General features: G+C 41.2%; 1 protein-coding gene across 1 annotated transcript in view; it reads right to left on the bottom strand.

The window, feature by feature from the left end:
• The window catches only part of HMCN1 (hemicentin 1), a 195,371-nt gene that overhangs the window by 75,295 nt on the left and 97,399 nt on the right, over window positions 1–22,677 (bottom strand). Inside the window, exons 33-49 of the mRNA XM_069967438.1 lie at window positions 21,784–21,892; window positions 20,722–20,891; window positions 20,392–20,543; window positions 17,136–17,259; window positions 15,915–16,016; window positions 14,722–14,904; window positions 12,609–12,760; window positions 12,316–12,439; window positions 11,212–11,387; window positions 8,897–8,993; window positions 7,311–7,433; window positions 5,315–5,476; window positions 3,194–3,475; window positions 2,480–2,647; window positions 1,381–1,494; window positions 610–693; window positions 304–495 (exon numbers count right to left, since the gene is read on the bottom strand). Of these exons, the coding sequence (XP_069823539.1) occupies window positions 304–495; window positions 610–693; window positions 1,381–1,494; window positions 2,480–2,647; window positions 3,194–3,475; window positions 5,315–5,476; window positions 7,311–7,433; window positions 8,897–8,993; window positions 11,212–11,387; window positions 12,316–12,439; window positions 12,609–12,760; window positions 14,722–14,904; window positions 15,915–16,016; window positions 17,136–17,259; window positions 20,392–20,543; window positions 20,722–20,891; window positions 21,784–21,892 (2,514 nt within the window). The remainder of the gene's footprint in view (window positions 1–303; window positions 496–609; window positions 694–1,380; window positions 1,495–2,479; window positions 2,648–3,193; window positions 3,476–5,314; window positions 5,477–7,310; window positions 7,434–8,896; window positions 8,994–11,211; window positions 11,388–12,315; window positions 12,440–12,608; window positions 12,761–14,721; window positions 14,905–15,914; window positions 16,017–17,135; window positions 17,260–20,391; window positions 20,544–20,721; window positions 20,892–21,783; window positions 21,893–22,677) is intronic.

Here is a 22,677-nt window from a genome sequence, read left to right on the forward strand (position 1 = left end):
ACAATCAGCGAGAGAAACCAGAGATCCGTAGGAGGACGCAAGGAGAGCGTGGACAGGTAAGCATACCCTTTTTTGTTTTCTATGTTTATTAAATTGTGCGGCTACTATCTTGGACCAGGATCATTACAAACTTTGCAAAAAGTTTGGATCGATCCAGAACTGAACTTTTTGCAAAGTTTGTATAGAATCTTGGTTAGAGAAGTTTGGTTTGCTTATATCACACCCCCTTCCTTTTCCCTTTTGACAAGCCAGGATACATCTGCACAAGTTAGCATCAACATAAAAAAACTAAATGACACTCACCCATTACACTGAGGCTAAACCTTCTGCTTTTATCGCCCGCGGAATTGGAAGCAATGCAAACGTACGTTCCGGCATCTGATACCGAGGCACCATGAATGTGCAGTCTCTGTCCTTCATTGCTGACTCTATGATGATTGTCCAAATGCAAAGGTTCCCCGTTCTTTACCCAGGTTATCTGTGGTGCAGGACTTCCTGAATAAACATGTCAAGTTATCATTAATATAGTTTTATACCTTCCTTTCAATAAGAGAATTAGTTGATGTCAGTGTGTAAGGTAAAACAAACAATAAGCTATAGTAGTATTACCTGTTACCTCACATGACAGGGTGACATCACTGCTCTCTTTCACCTTTACATCTTCCATAGAATTCCCAGTAAATCTCGGTGGCACTAAATATTACAAGAAACATTATACAAAATAGATTATATTTGGAGAATAGGAATGAAAAAAAGTTATTATTTTTTACTCTGAATATGCTGGATGTGTATGGTTTTATTAATTTTTTTTTTGTACACATACTGTATAAATGGCAAAATGTTGGGCTCTGTTGAAGGAGAACTCTGGAGATTTAATCAATTTTTTTACATCAACTGGTGCCAGGAAGTTATACAGATTTCTAATTTACTTCTATTTATAAAAAAAAAAAAGGAAGTCTTTCAGGACTTATCAGCTGCTGTATGTCCTGTGGGAACTGGTGTATTCTTTCCAGTCTGACACAGTGCTCTCTGCTGCCATCTCTGCCCATGTAAGAAACTGTCCAGAGCAATAGCAAATACCCATAGAAAAGCTCTCCTGCTCTAGACAGTTCCTGACATTGACAGAGGTGGTATAAAATGACTATGCCCTGCCCATTCATGTCAATGGGGCAGTCGGACCCACGCTGGGCTGCACATTGGGCTTACTTCAGAATCCTTTTTTATGGTGGTGTAAACCTAGCCTTACAATGCAGATGTGAACATGGTCTTATTGTAATGAACAGAATACATAACAATAAGGGTATACTGATCTGTGGAAATGATGTGCCTCATGTGGAGTCAGGAAAGTTTCCTCCTCTTGTGACACCACTATACTCTCACCTAGGACATTTAGTTGGAAGTTTTTACTCTTCTCCCCGGCAGCATTAGAGACCACACATCGGTATCGTCCAGCATCCGACACCGCAGTGTGTACAAAGCGCAGGATCATACCGCCTGAGGAAGAAAGAATATACTATACAATCCACTAACCAAGAATAGATTCTCCCTTTGTCCCTGGTACCGGGATTATTCGTACAGACAGGACAGATTTTTTTTTAGAGTAAATGAGATGGTTAGCTTGTCCAACCAATATAGCCAGGTCTGCCTAACAATAACCTACTGTAAATGTATAACAGTAGTAGTAATAATGATAATAATAATAATTAAAAAATAAATAATGATAATAATAATAATAGTACTACTACTAATAATAATAAAATTAGTAGTAATAATAATAATAGTAGTAGTAGTATTAAAGTAGTAATAGTAGTAGTAGTAGTAATAATAATAATAATAATAATAATAATAATAATAATAATAATAATAATAGTAGTAGTAGTAGTAGTAGTAGTAGTAGTAGTAGTAATAATAATAATAATAGTAGTAGTAATAATAATAATAATAATAATAATAATAGTTATAATAGTAGTAGTGATATTAATAAGAATAATAGAAGTAGTAGTAATAATAATGATAATTATAATAGTAATAATAGTAGTAGTAGTAATAATTGTAGAAGTAATAATAGTAGTAGGAATAATAATAATAGTTATAATAGTAGAAGTGATATTAATAATAATAGTAATAATAATAATAGTAATAATAATAGTAGTAGTAATAATAATAATAATAATAATAATAATAATAGTTATAGGAGAAGTAGTAGTATTAATAATAATAATAATAATAATATTAATAATAGTAGTAGTAGTAATAAAAGTAGTAGTTATAATTATAGTAGAAGTAATAATTGTAATAGTAATAGTAGTAGTAGTTGTTGTTTGTTGTTGTTGTTGTTGTTGTTATTGGTGTAGTAGTAGTAGTAGTAGTTGTAGTTGTAGTTGTTATTATAAAAATAATAATAATAATTATTATTATTATTATTATTATTATTATTATTATTATTATTACATCTTTAGATTTCCAGTCTTTCAGTTACCTGACATCACTTGGGGAGTCTGATGAGAAGTAATAGGATAGTTGTCTTTGTACCATGTTATTATGGGTGGAGGAATGCCAGAAACTTCACATGTAAGAGTCACCGGATTTTTCTCCACAACACTTACATTCTCATGTTCCTGAAATCTTCCTGAGAAAGTTGGGGGAACTGAAAATACAAATACAGTGCTAAAAAGATAAAGGTTATACTTGCATTCTACATGTACTCTGCCTTATATACATATAACTGTAGTTATATGTACAGATACAGAAATGCAGATGTGTCCATCATTACCTTTGCTAATGGCTCAACATCAACTAAATTGAATTTGTAGAATAGGAAATTGGAATCCTTAACTAAAGGAAAGGTAAGAATAGACACATCTATATTTTAGTGACACATAGTCCTGAAAATCTATTATAAATCAGCTCTTTGTAAATGTTCAGTCCCTAAAGAAAATCTGTAAAACAGTAAATAGTAGATAGGGAAGAGGGAGGAGGGGGATGCAGCTGCAGCTTAGTTCTCCTTTATTTGTGAAGCTATGCTAGATATTCTATAGAATACTTAGACACTCTAGTAATATCATTGCTAAAGAATATAAACACAAGAACTAAAACAAAGATCAGAAGCAACATGATAAAATATTACTCTACTGAAAGAGTAGTACATGCTTGGAACAAACTTAAAGCAGATGTGGTTAGTAAAGCCCCTTACCCAGAACCCTCAGGTCGTATTTCTTATCAGCTTGTCCGGCCACGTTCACAGCCACGCACACATAGTGACCGGAGTGTAAGAGCTGAATGTATTCTACATGAAGCTGTCTTCCATTGTTGAGGAGCGTGAACCCATCTTCATTACTCAGAGGAGTGCCATCCCTCAGCCAGGTCAACGTGGGCGCCGGGTCTCCGCTGGAGTCACATTCAAGAGTTACATTACTTCCTTGGATTTTTGCAATTTCAATGGGAACTTTTCCAGCTTCAGATATAGTAGGACGGACTGTATAAAGGGGAGTATTGAGTTACTGGAGGTATCATTATAACACATAATAACATACAAGTAGCATTAACCATTGAATACTAGATCTACACTACCATTCAAAAGTTTGGGTTCACCCAAACAATTTAGTGTTTTCCATGAAAAGTCACACTTATTCACCACCATACGTTGTGAAATGAATAGAAAATAGAGTTAAGACATTGACAAGGTTAGAAATAATGATTTGTATTTGAAATAACATTGTTTTTACATCACACTTTGCTTTCGTCAAAGAATCCTCCTTTTGCAGCAATTCCAGCATTGCACACCTTTGGCATTCTAGCTATTAATCTGTTGAGGTAAGCTGGAGAAATTGCCCCCCACGCTTCTAGAAGCAGCTCCCACAAGCTGGATTGGTTGGATGGGCACTTCTGGCGTCCCATACGGTCAAGCTCTTCCCACAACAGCTCAATGGGGTTCAGATCTGGTGACTGCGCTGGCCACTCCATTACCTATGATAGAATACCAGCTGCTGCTTCTGCTGGAAATAGTTCTTGCACAATTTGGAGGTGTGTTTAGGGTCATTGTCCTGTTGTAGGATGAAATTGGCTCCAATCAAGCGCTGTCCACTGGGTATGGCATGGCGTTGCAGAGTGATAGCCTTCCTTATTCAGAATCCCTTTTACCCTGTACAAATCTCCCACCTTACCAGCACCAAACCCAGACCATCCCATTACCTCCACCATGCTTAACAGATGGCGTCAGGCATTCTTCCAGCATCTTTTCATTTGTTCTGCGTCTCACAAACGTTCTTCTTTGTGATCCAAACACCTCAAACTTGGATTCATCAGTCCACAACACTTTTTTCCAGTCTTCCCCTGTCCAATGTCTGTGTTCTTTTGCCCATCTTAATCTTTTTCTTTTATTGGCCAGTCTCAGATATGGCTTTTTCTTTGCCACTCTGCCCTGAAGGCCAAAATCCCGCAGCCGCCTCTTCACTGTAGATGTTGACACTGGTGTTTTGCGGGTACTATTTAATGAAGATGCCAGTTGGGGACCTGTGAGGCGTCTGTTTCTCAAACTAGAGACTCTAATGTGCTTATCTTCTTGCTTAGTTGTGCAACGCAGCCTCCCACTTCTTTTTCTACTCTGGTTAGAGCCTGTTTGTGCTGTCCTCTGAAGGGAGTAGTACACACTGTTGTAGGAAATCTTCAATTTCTTAGCAATTTCTACCATGGAATAGCCTTCATTTCTAAGAACAAGAATAGACTGTTGAGTTTCAGATGAAAGTTCTCTTTTTCTGGCCATTTTGAGCGTTTAATTGACCCCACAAATGTGATGTTCCAGAAACACAATCTGCTCAAAGGAAGGTCAGTTTTGTAGCTTCTGTAACGAGCTAGAGTGTTTTCAGATGTGTGAACATGATTGCCCAAGGGTTTTCTAATCATCAATTAGCCTTCTGAGCCAATGAGCAAACACATTGTACCATTAGAACACTGGAGTGATAGTTGCTGGAAATGGGCCTCTATACACCTATGTAGATATTGCACCAAAAACCAGACATTTGCAGCTAGAATAGTCATTTACCACATTAGCAATGTATAGAGTGTATTTGTTTAAAGTTAGGACTAGTTTAAAGTTATCTTCATTGAAAAGTACAGTGCTTCTCCTTCAAAAATAAGGACATTTCAATGTGCCCCCAAACTTTTGAACGGTAGTGTATATATATATATATTATCTAGACTAAACGATCAGATTCAATGTTTCTTGAAGCAAGTGTTTACTTCTTCTTTAGATTGCACATAACAAAGTAAAGGAGTACTCCAGGGGAAATAATAACATTACTATAGCATCATTTACCATAAACTGTCACATTGTACTTCTTTGTCGCCGTCCCTGCTGCGTTTATAGCAGTGCAAGCATATGCCGCTTCATCCATCTTCACAGAGACTGAAATCTGGAGGTGGCGGCCCCCAGAGAGATAGCGGATGCGGCCTGACCCCTCCGGATTCAGTGGAAGACCTTCAAAACACAAAAACACAAAAGGACTGAGTAAGACTCTGTTCACACTAGCAACCAATCAGATTCCACCTTTCATTCCTCACAGACTCTTTGAAAAATGAAAGGTGGAATCTGATTGGTTGCTAGGGGCAACTGAGCCACTTCCACTTTACACCATGTTTGATCAATCTCTCCCTGTATTTTTATCTCCTGAGCTTTTATATCTACAATCCAGTTGCTAAAGTCTAAGCTGAGTTAGGGTCCTATTAGACAAAGCGGTTTATATTGATTAACGATAATTGATTGCAAACAAGATTGTTTATCGTTAACCTAAAAATCGTTTACCATATTACACGGAATGATAGTCGTTAGTTACGATCGTTATAACAATCGTTATTCTCCATTTGATCACAGCAAAAGAAGGAACAATGTGCAATTACACTAAATGATTAGTGAACAATTAGCAATCGATTTTAGGGTCAGATCTACATCAGCGATCAACGTCACATGAGCAATTTTTCGATCATTGGCTGAAATTACATAGGACAATTATTGTTTAAATTCGAACGATATAACGATTTTCTGCACGATAATCGGCCCATGTAATAGAACCCTTAGCTCTGGGTAGGTTGAGGTAATCATAGCCCCATGTAGCGTTTCAGAAGGTCTTACCCAAAACTGTCTCCAGTCCACAATGAGAGGGCATTCATCTCTAAAATCCTGTTCCTAGTCTGAGCAGGAGTCATCTAGTCAGAAGAATTGGCTGTGCAAGGACTCTGCTGCCAGTGTTTCAGTGCTTCTGGCCATAGTTAGTGCTCAGTGGCTTATGCATCATGATTGTTTTTGCCGTATGCCCTGCGATAGGTATTCATACCACACCTAACCCATAGTTGCCAAAATTTGACATTTTTTTCCAGGGACACTTTAGCGGTAAAAGGGGGTGTGGCTTATTGTGGGTGTGGTCTCGGTGCGGGTGTGGCCTATCATGGGTGTGGGTTAAAAATTTTCCAGTTAGAATTTACAATCAGAACAACACAAAAGGAGCATTACACACCCCAGTATTAGGTCCCCAATATATTACACCCCCCAGTTTCAGGTCCCCAGTATGTTACATACCCCACCCAGAGCAGGCTGAGACTCAGATAGCATTCTACTGACTGACTGTATATACTGGTAGTTTGTACCCATATGATGCAGCTGCACCCCATATCATCATACTACTACCCCTTCATCCTCCTGCTCCTCCATCATCATATTATTATCCCTTCATTATTCTCCTGCCCCTCCATCATCATACTACTACCCCTCTAATCCTCCTTCCCCCTCCATCATCATACTACTGCCCCCTTCATCCTCCTGCCCTTCCATCATCATAGTACTACCCCTTTTTTCCTCCTGCCCCTCCATCATCATACTACTTCCCCCTTCATCCTCCTCCTGTCCCTTCATCATCATACCAGTACCCCCTTCAGCATCCTCTTGTCCCTGCATCTGTATTTAAAAAAAAATAAAAAATGTTTTATATATATATATATATATATATATATATATACTCACCTCACCAGTATGGTTCCTCTAGTCCCCCAGGGACTCCTCTCCCTGCTCTGCATGAGTGACATCACTCGCGCTGGAAGGGGTTGGGGCTTCTCGCGGCGGGGGCAAAACCGGGACTGTTGGCAACTATGCTAACCCTGAGTACAGTCTACAGTATATTCACCACAGTCAGTCTGATCTTTGTAGGCTCTCATCAGTACAACATTTCTTATTTGGACTGTACATACATCTACAAAGTGCATTCATATTCCAGGCAATATGTGGCCTTTAGAAACCATTTTGTTCTATGGAATGTACTAACCATTTTTCGTCCAGGTGAGTGCAGGAGCGGGGATGCCACTGGGGTCACACACAAGGCTGATCAGCGATCCTTCTATTACAGTAACAAAGCTTCCTTCAGCCGAACCTTTAATCTTCGGGGGCACTGAGATGTAGTAGATATAAGAAATATAAGCATTATTTAAAAGGAAACTGTCAGCAGGTAAACAAATCTAACTTGCTGATTTGTCCTTTTTGTGCACCAGGTGCGGAGGGTGACGTTTCTTACCTTCATCCTTGGTGCCTTTTCTGTTCAGATTGTAGTTATATCCATAGGCTAACTGAGCAGTCGCAAGCACTGAGGGTGGTAGCCCCTCCCCCAGTGCTCCAATCCACCTGATGAGCCTAAGGATATAACTACCAACTACACTGAAGCGGCGCCAAGGATCAAGGTATGAAACTTCATCCTCAGCGACCCCTGCACTAAATGGACAAAAGGGGAGATTCGTCTTACCTGCTGACAGTTTCCCTTTAAGGAAAGGGGAAGGGCTTAAATGGGTTATCCTGTACAGTGTTTATATAAGGACATAGAAGTAAAAGTCAAGAATCATTCTTACAAGTATTACATCTGACCCCTGATAAGAACAGTCAGAATTCAAAGTCAAGAATCATTTTTACGTGACACCTAACTCTGATACCTCAGTATTGAGAACTAACTTCTGATTCCTGATTTGTGACAAATGACTTCTAACTATTGAATACTGACTATTGACTTCTGACAACTGACTACTGGCTGCCGATTACTGACTTCCAACTACTGTCTTCCGACTACTGACTTCCGACGACTGACTACTGACAAATAACTACTTATACTCGACTTCTGATAAAATGATGTGTGATATCTGATCTCCGAAATGTCAGTAGTTAAGTATTACAAGTCCCTATTCAGTTTGAACTTCACTTTCACTTTAATTGCTAGGCAGCCCCAAGATTGCATTATTCAAGTAACAAAATGTAGTGATATCTGATCTCTGACTTGTCAGAAGTGAGAAGTCCTGTCTCACTTGTTGCATACAGAGCTGATGGTGCTTCTGCTCCAGGTCAGCAATAGGTCAGCTATTTGCAAAGCTGAAACAAATACAATGTTTTAAAACTCAGGCCTGTATGCAATGAACCAGTGAGACAGAATTTATTACTTTTCACTTCTGACAAGTCAGAGATCAGATATCACTTCATTTTGTTACTTGAATAATGCAATCTTGGGGCTGCCTAGCAATTGAAGTGAAAGTGAAACTCCAACTGAATAGGGGCTTGTAATACTTAACTGCTGACAATATTAGAGATCAGATGTCACTTTATTAGAAGTCAGGTATAAGTAGTCAGTTGTCAGTAGTCAAAAGTCAGAAGTCAGTAGTCAGTTGTAAGTAGTCAGAAGTCAGTTGTCAGTAGTTAGAAGTCAGGTTTTAGAAGTTAGTTGTCCCACTTGTGTAAAAAGGATGCTTGACTTTGACTTCTGACTATGTCCTAATATGGACAGTTGGACATTGTAATTCTGGATTAAAGCACAGCTACTTTCTTGCACAAACAGCAATGTAAAAAAAAACTTCATAAAAACTGAAAACTTCATACCCAGAATATTCACATTAAAGTTTTTTTCAGTCTTCCCTGCGATATTAACAGCCTCACAAGAATAACGTCCAGCGTCTTTTAACTGAGCATTGTCAATCTGTAAAACATAAGGTGTCAGCAATATAAAAGGAATATAATAAAATGGACATTTCCGTGCAGTACAGCAATGAGGGATAAATATACAGCATATATCTAGGAGTGGCTCCCAAAGCTGAATTACAGCCCGGATTATTGTCCCCTCTCTTCCACTTCTGCATTCACAGTCATGGAGACGGATGGAATGAGAACCTTCTCTATTGCCGTAATACAGACCTCAGTCTGGTGACTGGTATTATAGGAGGTATGGACTGTATACAAGGCACTACCCAGTAAATTGATGTAGAAAACATAGGCCAACTGTATAGGCCAATAGAAAGAACTGAAATTTAAAGGGGTTGGCCACTTTATAGTAAAATAGGTCAGTACAAAGTATTAGTAAGTGTACTCACTGTGTATACTGACAGCAGCTCCCTGTGTACCTCATAGAGATAAAATCAGACTCCCCTTCACCAGGCTGGGCTGCCCTGCTCTGTTTTGTTTCAGTCCACAAAATGGCTGACATGGAGGAGCATGTGACCAGGCCCTGTCCACTGTGTTCTCCATAGACATATACAGGCTCAGTGGTGGACACTGGGGGGGGGGGGGGCGGTGCCTGGTCACATGCTCCTCCATGTCAGTAATCTTATGGACCAAAACACCACAGAGCAGGACAGCACAGCCTGGAGGAGGGGAGTCTGATATTAGCTCTATGAGGTACACATGGAGCTGCTGTCAGTATATACAGTGAGTACACAGGAAGCTGCTGTCAGTATATACAGTGAGTACACAGGGAGCTGCTGTCAGTATATACAGTGAGTACACAGGAAGCTGCTGTCAGTATATACAGTGAGTACGCTTACTAATACTGTACACTGAGCAATTTTACTATAAAGTGGCCAACCCCTTTAAATGAACTATCCCAGAGGCACCGTACTCTCAGAAGCACTATGCATTTTTTCCTGTCTTTTCATGTTTTTACTATTTCACAGTGGAAAACAATGTTTGCTACAAACCCACCAGCAGCGGAAAGCCGGGGAGCTATATCTAAAGGGGTGCAAGCACTGGTGTCAGAAAGGTATATACATTTGTAATTTACTTCCATAAAAAAAAAAAAAACTCTAGTCTTTCAGTACTTATCAGCTGCTGTATGTCCTGCAGGAAGTGGTGTATTCTTTCCAGTCTGACACAGTGCTCTCTGCTGCCACCTCTGTCCATGTCAGGAACTGTCCAGAGCAAGAGAGGTTTTCTATGGGGATTTGCTGCTTTTCTGGACAGTTTCTGACATGGACAGAGGTGGCAGCAGAGAGCACTGTGTCAGACTGGAAAGACTACACCGCTTCATGCAGGGCATGCAGCAGCTGATTAGTACTGGAAGACTTGAGATTTTTAAATAAAAGTAAATTGCAAATCTATATAACTTTCTGGCATCAGTTCATTTGGAAAATTGGGGGGGGGGGAATTATGCTGAAGGGCCTCTTTAAAGAAGTCTGGCGAAAATTTTTACCAAAGTACAGTATTGCCCCCCCCCCCCCCCCCCCCCCCCCAAAGTTATACAAATCACCAATATACACTTATTACGCGAAATGCTTATAAAGTGCTTTTTTTACTACTGCATCAAGGCTCCACTTCCTGGATAACAGGGTGATGTCACTTCCTTGATAACATGGCGATGTCACTTCCTGGATAAATCGTGATGTCACGACCCGACTCCCAAAGCTGTGCGGGCTGTGGCTGCTGGAGAGGATGATGGCAGAGGGACACAGGGCACTGGAGGGACACTGAGCATCCCTCTGCCATCATTCTCTCCAGCAGCCACAGCCCGGACAGCTCTGGGAGTCTGGTTGTGACATCACAATGTTATCCAGGAAGTGACATCACCATGTAAACCAGGAAGTGAAGCCTTAATGCAGTAGTAAGTGCAGGAAAAAAGGACTTTATGTGCATTTCCCGTAATAAGTGTATATTGGGGATTTGTATAACTTTTGGGGAGCAATACAATACTTTAATAAAAATTTTCACCGAACTTCTCCTTTAAGGTGCACACTGTGTACGCTCGCCCTGTGCAGTGAGTACAGCCAAAACGCATATGTGTAATCTGATCAAACAGAACAAAAAGGATAATTCAAATAGTGAAATATCCAATACAAATTATTATTATTATTATTATTATTATTATTATTATTATTGTATAAAATTTTATTGAAACAAAAATAACATGTAGTAAAGCTCAGGCTTACTTGTAGAACGCTCCCATCACCATAAATGCTCACACCCGGCCTGGTCAGCAGAGGCCTCCAGTCCTTGTACCAGCTCAGCACAGGAGGGGGAACCGCATTGCTCGCACATTTTAGCAGCAGTGTTTCATTCACCAAGACGGATACATTTTGCTCTTCTCCCATGATGTTGGGAGGCACTGCAGGGGAAGATGTCATTCAAAGGATAAAGTAAGATCCTCGGCTACATTCATACAGATCACATTACATACGTGTACAGCAAAACATCACAGGATGGAAAGTTATGGCAATATTGAAATTGTGACCAAAAATTCTGTAGAAAAAAAAATATCTATTTTTAAATCACTTGGGGGGGGGGGGGGGGGGGATATTTATCAAACATGGTGTAAAGTGAAACTGGCTCAGTTGCCCCTAGCAACCAATCAGATTCCACCTTTCATTCCACATAGACTCTTTGGAAAATGAAAGGTGGAATTTGATTGGTTGCTAGGGGCAACTGAGCAAGTTTCACTTTTCACCATGTTTGATTATTCTCCCCCATTAAGTGTAAAGTAGAATTGTCTTAATTGCCCCTAGCAACCAATCAGATTCCACCTTTCATTTTTCAAAAATCTGTGAGGAAAAAAAAGTGGAATCTGATTGGTTGCTAGGGGCAACTGAGACAATTCTACTTTACACCAGCTTGATAAATCTCCCTCAAAGTGTCAGAAAATGTCAAAATGTAAATTAATTCTATTTAAAAAAAAAAGTCAAGTCTTCCAGTTCTAATCAGCTGCTGTATGTCCTGTACAAAGTCTGACACAGTGCTGCCTGCTGCCAGCAAGCCTGGAGACCCGTCCCCAGTGGGAGGAAACCCCCACCCCTCTGTGACGCCTCTCCATTAGAATCAATGGAGCCGTGTCATAGAGGGCGGGGGTTTCCTCCCACTGGGGACAGGCCAGCCCACCTCCAGTGCTTAAGCCTCAGTAATAGACCGGCACCATGTGCGGGAATCGGGCCACGTTTCAAAAAAGTACTGCGGCATTGGCTTCCCCTCTCTATTCATGTGCAAAACTTAAAGTGATATACCTGATGGCACATTCGCTTTAAATCAACGATACAACTCACCAAACACAGATAAGTCGAAATCCTTTTGTTGTTCTCCGGCAGCGTTCAGTGCCACACACGTATATTTCCCCGAATCTCCAACCTGTGCGTTTGATAATGTGAGGACCCTGCCTCCCGATGAGATCTGTGACAAGTGAAAACAAGAGATTAGAGGAGACAATCCCTTTAAGGGTAGCTTCACACATACAGGATCTGCAGCAGATGTGATGGCGGAGATATCAATGTAAATAAATAACTGAACGCAGCATCAAATCTGCTGCGGATATTGATAGATATTGCACATTATTGAATACCTGAATTCCGCCACTGAAGCTGGACACCGGTCGGCCATCTTTTAGCCATGTTAGACCCGGTGCTGGGAATCCTGTGGCCTCACATTCCAGCCTCACAGGATTATTGATGATCACATTGATGAGTTCATTAGAGCCAAGAATGGATGGCGGGACTGTAAATACACACAGGTATACTGGTTAGCACTGGAATAGGTATGGGCACATAAGTATCACCGTGACTCTACCCAGGAGAACGCATCTTTACAGATATATTCCAATAATAACACAAAGACTATGGAGGCTTTTACGTTTCCCTGTGGATGTTCCTTGTAGTCTGTAGTATGGCGTCCGCCGACAGATGTACAATGTGAGGGTATGCTCATATGTTGTGGATTTGACATGGGTCTTCAAATGGTTTCTACATGGACATCCATAACAAATCCACCAACAAATCCCCCTCTATATGTGCAAGGCTAAGTTCACACATCATTTTATTTTAGTAAAGAACGGACACTGATTGCATCAGCGTCCGTTCTTTATTGCAGGGGCGCCATTGCATTGAAGTCAATGCAAAGCTGCCCGCTGTGTTCATCGTCATTCTATCTTTCGATCTTTAGTACAGGCATTAGAATAATATGCCTGTCAATTATTTCCGGACACTGTTCGCTGTTCGCCCGGAAACATCAGCTGTTCACACAACGCAATTGCATTGAAGTGAATGGCTAATTGATTTGCGGACACACACGATGTCGCCCGTTAGGGATGGTCCGAACCGAGTTCGGTTCGGGTTCATACGAACCCGAACCCTCGGTAATGACTCCCGCTGTCTGCCCGCTCCGTGGAGCGGGCGGATCCAGCGGGAGGACCGCATGGAAAACTGGGATACAGCCATAGCCATAGGCTGTATCCCAGTTTTCCAGGCGTTACTCCCACTGGATCCGCCCGCTCCACGGAGCGGGCAGACAGCGGGAATCTGCTGCCGAGCATTCGGGTTTATACGAACCCGAACCTCAGCAGGTTCAGACCGTCCCTAGTGCCCGCAAATCAATTGTGAAAAAAGAACTTTCCTGCAGCCCATACGGAGGTATCGGCGGCAGGAAAGGGCTGAGTGCAGCCTGGCAGCAGGCTGTTTAACAGCTGTTTAACGATGTGTAAACATAGCCTAAATGTGACCTCTATCACAGGCTACAAAACACTGCAGGAATAGGTAACCTGCTACTTTTTACATGGATACTGCATGTTAAAGCTGGTGCATAAACCCATCATGGATTACCCTCATTCTGTGGGGCTAATCTCCAATCTCCCTAAGCAATATTCAGAGCAGAAATCGGAGTGTTGCCGATCGCGGCTGAGCAGCTAATGGCGTGGCAGAGGGGGGCCGGCATGAGGGACAGCTGGAGCAGGGGGACCAGCATGAGGGACGGCTGGAGCGGTCCACAGCGAATACGTAAGTATAATGCACCACACTTCCAGGGTGGGGGGAACACAGGGAAGGGGGCCATTCACTTACATAACACACATTACAAAGTTGTATAACTTTGTAATGTGTGTTATTTAGTGAATAAATGTTAAACGCTGCACTACCCCTTTAAGATATGTTGCTGCCCATGGTGAGACTAAAAATTCCTTCCATACTTACCTATCGATACATACATATATATCTAGTCCGTCTCCTTCCCCCCAGTTCTGAGCTGCTGCTTTCTGTTTCCTCTCCTCCCCCTCTTCTGAGACAGTTGATGTAAACAAGTCCCTGACAGGCTTTATCTGCAACATTGTAGCTTCTTTGTAATGTTGGGAGGGTTAATCTAAGATCAAGTTGCTAATGAGCACACTGTGATTAATCCTCCCTGCATTACAAAGTTGATACAGCCAGCCAGGGACTTGTTTACATCAACTGTCTCGGAAGGGAGGGGGGAGGAGAGGGAGACAGAAAGTAAAGCTCACTCACAGATTTTTGTGTCTTCAGCAGAATGCAGGAACTCAAAACTGAGGGAAGGAGACTGAATAGATAATAACAAGTATGGAAAGAATTGTTAGTCTCACCATGGGCAGCAACATATGAAAAGTTATGTTTACCCCTTTAATTAAACTTACATGACCCCCCAGCTGTCGCCCTAATGTGAGACGTACTTACCATGTACCTGCAGAACATATGTCAGATCTGAGGATCCCGCGATGCTGCTGGCTTTACATATGTAGACCCCGGCATCAAACGGTTGTGCGCTTGTTATGTGTAGCATTTGCCCTCTGTCTAAGATGGTGACTGATGGCTCCCCGGTGGCTATGATAGGATGGTTATCTTTTGACCAGCTTAAAACTGATGGAAAACAAAGCAGAAAGGAGATAATAATCATGACCAGAGTAGTGACAACGCCACGGCGGTCTCAGGATTACATACCCCTACCCTCCTACACCTCCCCCTCCCATACACACCCCAATCAAAAAATAAACCACAAACACAACATTTGGATGTTAATGGCCACAGCAGCCGCTTATTATATTAATAAAAAAAATCCATAACAACATTATGATAACCCATTAATCATAAACCTGACCTCTAACCCCTGTAGACCAGGATATAAATTTAAGGAGCAGTTCTCGAGGCCCAAAGCCAGGCACTTCCAAATTACACCTAATTCCCCATGGACAGGATTTGCCTCTAGCTGAAGCACAATGTGGCTCAGAAGCACCAAAGTAGCACCAAACCCCCTTCCGTAGGGGCCCTAGCTCCTTGCCCTAATCAGGTGGCTAACTACTACCGTCAAATGTTACCCAGTTCAAAGGAGTCCAGAACCAACAAAATTCGCTTCCCCCGACTTCCTTGACCCCCGCTGCCAAAGCAGGTGCCGTGACAAGATTGTACATTCAATACCAGCAACCCGCACCCCCACCACTGAGCCCAAACCATTTGCCCAAAACCTACTCCCTACCCCCGGGGGAGCCACTTCCCAACCGAAATCCCTTATCCCAGCCCCAATGGAAACAAAAACACAAAACAAAATAAAATCAAAGAAACAAACATTAGGGAGTGTGTGTGGGAGGAGCTCACTACAAATCTGTCCCCGACAAAATGGCTACTGACCCCTAAAATAACCCGAAACCACCCCCACTGTACTCCACCCCTTCCCAGGCCAATCACCCCCTATGAAAAGCCCCCTATGCCCCCACACCCCCTGGCCTGTAAAATCCCTGTCATGAGGGACTACCCTAGTTCGTCCCCACTTAATAATAGCATACTGCACATTGGCACCACCTGAATGAACTACTACATTTTTTAAAAAAATTTGGGCATTGAATTTGTTTTATTATATAGTATTATCTACTTACTTGGATTGGGTTTCCCAGAAGCCTTACATTCTAGAGTCACTGGTTGGTTAGCGATCACAGCCTCATAGATGATGTCACCAGAATGCTCAATTTTTGGTGGTTCTATAAAACAAAAAATATATAAATAAAACAACTTGTTCTGAAACTACTACTGTCTATAGGCATTACTGACCCGATCAGCTTCCCCAACTGTAATGTCTCTTCTGATGCTAACATGTATTACAATACACATGAGGAAAGGTCAGTATGTGCCTGCTAGTGATATATAACTGTGCCAGGACCAGGCTTGTGCACCTCTACAGTTCCCGACACATTAGAGAGTAAAAAAATAAATAAAAATTATTATCTTTAATATGTTACATTACACAGTCATAAAAATTTATAAAAGAAATGTTACAAAATTTTTTCCTGAAACACCCCTTTAAAGGTTTAAAGGTTAGCCCCCAGATCCTTTGTTTTAAGCACATGACCCACAGCTCCATTTATTCTCTATGGAGCTGGCGGCAAGAGTCAAGTGCTCTGTTACGTTTTGATCGGAAACCCCCTTTAACTTGGGGATCAAAAGGATTTTTTTAACTTAGTGCAAGAATGTTTTGCCCCATCACATAAAGGGTTAATGTAAAGTAATAAACAGATTTAAAGGACCTTCAGAAAGTAGGACAATGTAATATGTTTTAGATTTGGAATAGTCAGTTGTATTTTCTCTGGAAATGGTATGGTAACAGATGATAGACACATTAGGGGAGATTTATCAAACATGGTGTAAAGTGAAACTGGCTCAGTTGCCCCTAGCAACCAATCAGATTCCACCTTTCATTCCTCACAGACTCTTTGGAAAATGAAAGGTGGAATCTGATTGGTTGCTAGGGGCAACTGAGCCAGTTTCACTTTACACCATGTTTGATAAATCTCCTCTATTGTTGGGCTATCCCTACAGGCGCCTAATGTTTGATTTTGCAGTGGTTTATTTTCCATAGGGAAACACTGTAATTATAAAAACATCATCTAAATAGTGTAAGCAATGAAACAATATGTCTGTTTTTTTCCCCTTTGGTGTTTTTACAGTAGTGTGAGTGTGCATGTGTGTGCGTGTGTGTGGGGGGGGGCATCCTGTTTGTAACGCCATCTAACCCTGGTCCTGCTTTTACTAAATTTATTCTTTCACTTTGGTCTTGGAAATCTAAAAAAAAATGTTAGAATAAACACCATGATATGATATACCATAGACATTCAACACAATGCTCTGCTCAGCTTCTCCCGCTGCATTTGTGGCCACGCACGTGTATCTTCCATCATCTTCTAGCGTTGTGCTTTTGAACTGTAAAATGCGGCCAAAAGATTCCACCTATAAATAAATAATAAAATGCATATGTTATCTCAGATATATCTACAGCACTTATGAAATCTAAGGGTCCATTTACACAGAAAGATTATCTGACAGATTATCTGCCAAAGATTTGAAGCCAAAGCCAGAAACAGACTATTAACAGAGATTAGGTCATTAAGGGAAGCCTGAGATTTTTCCTCTTTTCAAATCCATTCCTGGCTTTGGCTTCAAATCTTTGGCAGATAATCTTTCGGTGTAAATGGACCCTTAAATTTAGTGATTTAAAGTTCTTTTTATATGCACTCTTATGGTGGGTTTAGGGTCCATTTACACAGAAATATTATCTGACAGATTATCTGCCAAAGATTTGAAGCCAAAGCCAGAAACAGGCTATAAACAGGGAACAGGTCATAAAGGAAAGCCTGAGGTTTTTCCTCTTTTCAAATCCACTTCTGGCTTTGGCTTCAAATCTTTGGCAGATAGTCTGTCAGATAATCTTTCTGTGTAAATAGACCCTTATACAGAGAGATTTATCTGACAGATTTTTGAAGTCAAAGGCTGGGTTCACACTATGTATATTTGAGGCTGTATTTGGTCCTCATGTCAGGTCCTCATAGCAACCAAAACCAGGAGTGGATTGAAAACACAGAAAGGATCTGTTCACACAATGTTGAAATTGAGTGGATGGCCGCCATATAACAGTAAATAACGGCCATTATTTCAATACCACAGCCGTTGTTTTAAAATAACAGCAAATATTTGCCATTAAATGATGGCCATCCACTCAATTACAACATTATGTGAACAGAGCCTTTCTGTGTTTTCAATCCACTCCTGGTTTTGGTTGCTATACAGCCTCACAAATACAGCCTCAAATATACATAGTGTGAACCCAGCCAAAGCCAGGAATGGATTTGAAAAGAGAATAGATCACAGTCTTTCCTTTATGACTTGTTCTCTGTTTATAGTCTGCTCCTGGTTTTGGCTTCAATAATCTGTCAGATAAATCTTTCTGTGAAAACGCACCATTAAATAGATAGCTATCAATCACTAAATAGGATCCCTAATTTAGCCAAGAATGCTTTTTTGGGCTAGATCCACACTATGTCGAAACGATGGCCGTCATTCATAATAACGGCCGTCAATCCCCAGCTAAAATCCTGAACTTGATGAGCACAACATGAGCGCAAATAATTACACACACAGGTTTGAGATAAGGGGAAAGCAAATGAGTGAATATAGCAAATAAGGCTATATTCACACATAGCATTTAAGGGTGCCAAAGCTGGAGGTTCCCTTATTGATCACAGAACTATTATCACATTTGTACAAAAGCAAAAGTTTAGTCTCTATTCCCTGCAGTGATTTGTGCGATTAATGCAGAGAGAGATGGGAAGCTGAACTTGATGAGCACAATATGTTCAGCTTCCTATTAGAGAGACAAGGCAGAGCAGACTTACTGTAGTTGTGTGGTGTCCTACCACAGGTGTTCTTTCTCATGTACACCTGTCACAAAAGCTCCTTATTCCAGGTTAAATGGTGATGTAGCGCACTCTAAAGTTTCACCACTAGATGTCATTATTTTTATGTATGCTCTTATGTATTGCACAACTAAAGCTAGCCAAGGGTTACTGTTTTATGTTTTACCATGTGCTTTTGCTGACCTATAGGAGATGCTATTTACTTCTAGCCTATCGCTCTTCTTCTTTCTCTTATACACATTCCTTTCCACCACTCACAGGGTACCTTACTTAGCCCCTGTAGGAAGCTACTTTATGGGCGGAGGTGTAGCATCAGTTCATACCCGGATTCTCATGGGGGAAGGACACACAGACAGACGTCCCTGCTGTATCCAAGCCAGGGCCTGGCTCTGCCAAGACCCTTGTCCAGAACAAGACAGTATGTTTAGTGAGTTGGGTCTAAGACACTGGTGTATGCAGATGCAACTAGAGACACTCTGCTCTTTTAGTATTCCTACTATATCTACTATGCAGTGCTAGACACTACAGAGGGAGAAGGGTCTGGGAACATCCTAGCCCACGCCATGAACCAGTCTAAAAGTTGCAGGGGAGTATCCTGGTATACAAGAGGAACTAGCCTGGATAGGACAAAGCTATCAGAGGGTCTATGTATCCCGCAGTGCAGGCAACCAGGAAGTCTCCGAAACGCAGATAACCAAGGCTGAGGCTTGTATCACCCTAATAGGACGAGTCCCTGGACACTGTAGGGCAAAAGGTGGTCAGACTATAGTCTGTACACGGGTACTTCTCACTCTCCAGTTTCGGCAGAGCATATCACTACATTGGAATTGGACTCCCTTGACAAACTCCTCTCCTCTACACGCTGCTCTACTCTAATTTCACCTCTTCCAGCACCGCTACAGCTGCCTCCACTCTACTCTACTTTTTTAAGTATCTCCTCAGCACAGACAAGTTTAAGCACTACAGTCCGTGTAAAGATTTATCTATTTGCTGCCAAAATGTTTTGTACTGCTGAGAGACTGTACAGTAAAGCTATTCTATTTTTACATCACTGGGACTCAGTCATCCTTTCCTCCACACCAGCACCTATACACAATAGCCACACACCTTGAGTTATTTTTTCCCCACTGTGAGTGGCAGTACCGATAGTCCAGGTGGGTCAATTGCCACTCAGGACTACCGTGACAAGAGCCCAAGGGATCCATCACAGCCCGGCAGGTCATCGACCATTTTGAGGATTCAACCAGCCACAACACAAAGCAGGTACCAACATCACACCTATGTGTCGCGACACTTACATCTCTGGCTGAGCTGTACAACTATACCGACCAACCATCACAGAAGTGGCATCACCAGTAACATCTTAGTATATCACTGGTCAAGTACCACAGTTGGAACAAGGGACGGTGGTAAACTAACTCTGGATGCCAGCCATAATTTTTGCTACTACCCCAGATTATCAATGAAGCAACCATGTATCCCTCTAAAACCCTTGGTCACCCTTCTACCGCCCCTGACAAACAGGGAAAGAGTTCTTAACTTTTTTACTACAGTAGACCACTTGGGAAGCAGTCAATAACACTTCTACAACCCTAGAGAAAACCAGGCCGCACATAGCCCATACACAGAGATATATTATAAGAAGTGTGGCTATATGCTTTGCACTTACTCTGATATTTCCTTTGGCAATGTTAAAAGGCAGCCCGTCCTTTAACCAGGTGATGTGAGGACTGGGGATCCCAGTAGCCATACATTGCAACGTTACAGATTTGAGCATCAGAACAGATATTGGTGATTGCTCAGGTTTAATGGAAGGACGAACTGCAACACAAACGGAACAGATGGCATATACATAAGCCTCACATATCGTATTTCTATGAGTAATGCTTGACAAAAAACATTGGCATGGGGTGGAGGGGTAAGCCCTCTCCTTGAATATAGAGTGACAAATACCATAAAGCCATTATAGCCGGTCCACTCTACTTATGTAAATCCTCACCGTGGACGTTGACGTTAAACAGCTTTGTGCTGGTCCCAGCTTCATTCTTAGCGATGCACTCATAGGATCCGCTATCTGATGACTCCGATTCCAGAATAACCAGTTTTTGTCCATTTGACTGAAAATGCGCATCTCCATCAACGTCAATAGGAATTCCATTTTTCAACCACCTTTTAAATAAAGAAGGCATTAAAACTCAACAGCTTTAAATTGAGCACAAATAAGTATATAAATCCTCAAACAGGCTGGAATATTAATTTAAATTAGCATTTTCATCTGTAGGGGACAATGAGGAGTGCTGTCCCTTTAAGCGGAGTCCCGAAGAGAGAGGTCAAAGCAAGAGGTTCCCTTAGTGATCACAGGACGTTAATCACAGTTGCACAGAAGCACAGTTCTCTGTCTCCCTTCCCTGCAGTCCTCTGTGAGATTGATGCAGAGAGAGACAGGAAGCTGAACTTGATGAGCACAACATGTTCAGCTTCCTGTTAAAGAGACAAGACAGAGCAGACATACTGTATCTCGAACCAGGGAAGGTGGATAAACTAATACTAAACACCAGGCATGAATACTTCTACTACCCTAAACGAGCAGGGAAGTAGAAATATACGAGCATCATCCTGGGTCGAGAAAGAAGACATTAACCCCATCACTGCCCTTGACTAACAGGAAAGCAGCTATTAACTTTTCCACTACAGTGGACTACCAGAAAGACATTGGGGGAGATTTATCAAACATGGTGTAAAGTGAAACTGGCTCAGTTGCCCCTAGCAACCAATCAGATTCCACCTTTCATTCCTCACAGACTCTTTGGAAAATGAAAGGTGGAATCTGATTGGTTGCTAGGGGCAACTGAGACAGTTTCACTTTACACCATGTTTGATAAATCTCCCTCATTGACTTCTGATTTATCCTAGATTAATAGACAGTAGCCACTAAACATTTACCTACATGAGATCCCCCGATTTATTACTATTTGTCATGTTTAGTACAGTACATTATATAAGGTATGGATGGACCCCATAATACTAAATGGTCCAAATAGTGTTACAATCTGTCTCTCACCTCACTGTTGGTATAGGAGTTCCTGTAACATAACATTCCAATTCGATGGGGTTATTGGCGATAACAGTGTGATCTCCTGGGTCATCTGTAGCTTCTATGGTTGGTGGAACTTGGACAAAAAAATGATGATAAATATGTTAAAATGAATATAATATTGGTTGGGAACAGTAATGATATATTTGCTCTTAATTCCCTTTAAAGAGGAACTCCGGGGAAGTTTTTCTTTTAATTTCAAGTCAACTGTTGTCAGATTTATGTATTTAAAGTTCAAGTCTTCCAGTACTTATTAGCTGCTGTATGTCCTACAGGAAGTGGTGTATTCTTTCCAGTCTGACACAGAGCTCTCTGCTGCCATCTCTGTCCATTTCAGGAACTGTCCAAAGCAGCAGCAAATCCCCCAAAGAAAACCCCTCCTGCTCTGGACAGTTCCTGACATGGACAGAGGTGGCAGCAGAGAGCAATGTGTCAGACTGAAAATAATACACCACTTCCTGCAGGACATGCAGCAGCTGGTAAGTATTTGAGGACTTGAGATTTTTAAAGAGGAAATTACAAAAATATATAACTTTCTGACACTGGTTGATTTGGGAGAATTTTTTTTCACAGGAGTTCCCCTTTAAGCTGCGACTTTTGGATTTTTCTGGATATCTAGCTTTGCTCATTAACAGAAAATGTGGGCTATAATTTATAATCATTAAAACATAAAAAGTTAAACAAAAAATAGGTAAAAAGATAAAAAAGTTATATAAATAGAGAATTAGGGAAATGTAACTTCCCCTGCAGGACGCTCTGCTGCTCAAAATGAGTTACAAATCAGACTACAAGATGATGTACTCGCTATTTAATATTTAAAACATTTTTTTTTTACCCAAAAAAGTCACAGATAGGTGGCGC

This window comes from Dendropsophus ebraccatus, chromosome 4, assembly GCF_027789765.1.
Source record: "Dendropsophus ebraccatus isolate aDenEbr1 chromosome 4, aDenEbr1.pat, whole genome shotgun sequence".
NCBI classification, from domain to species: Eukaryota; Metazoa; Chordata; class Amphibia; order Anura; family Hylidae; genus Dendropsophus; species Dendropsophus ebraccatus.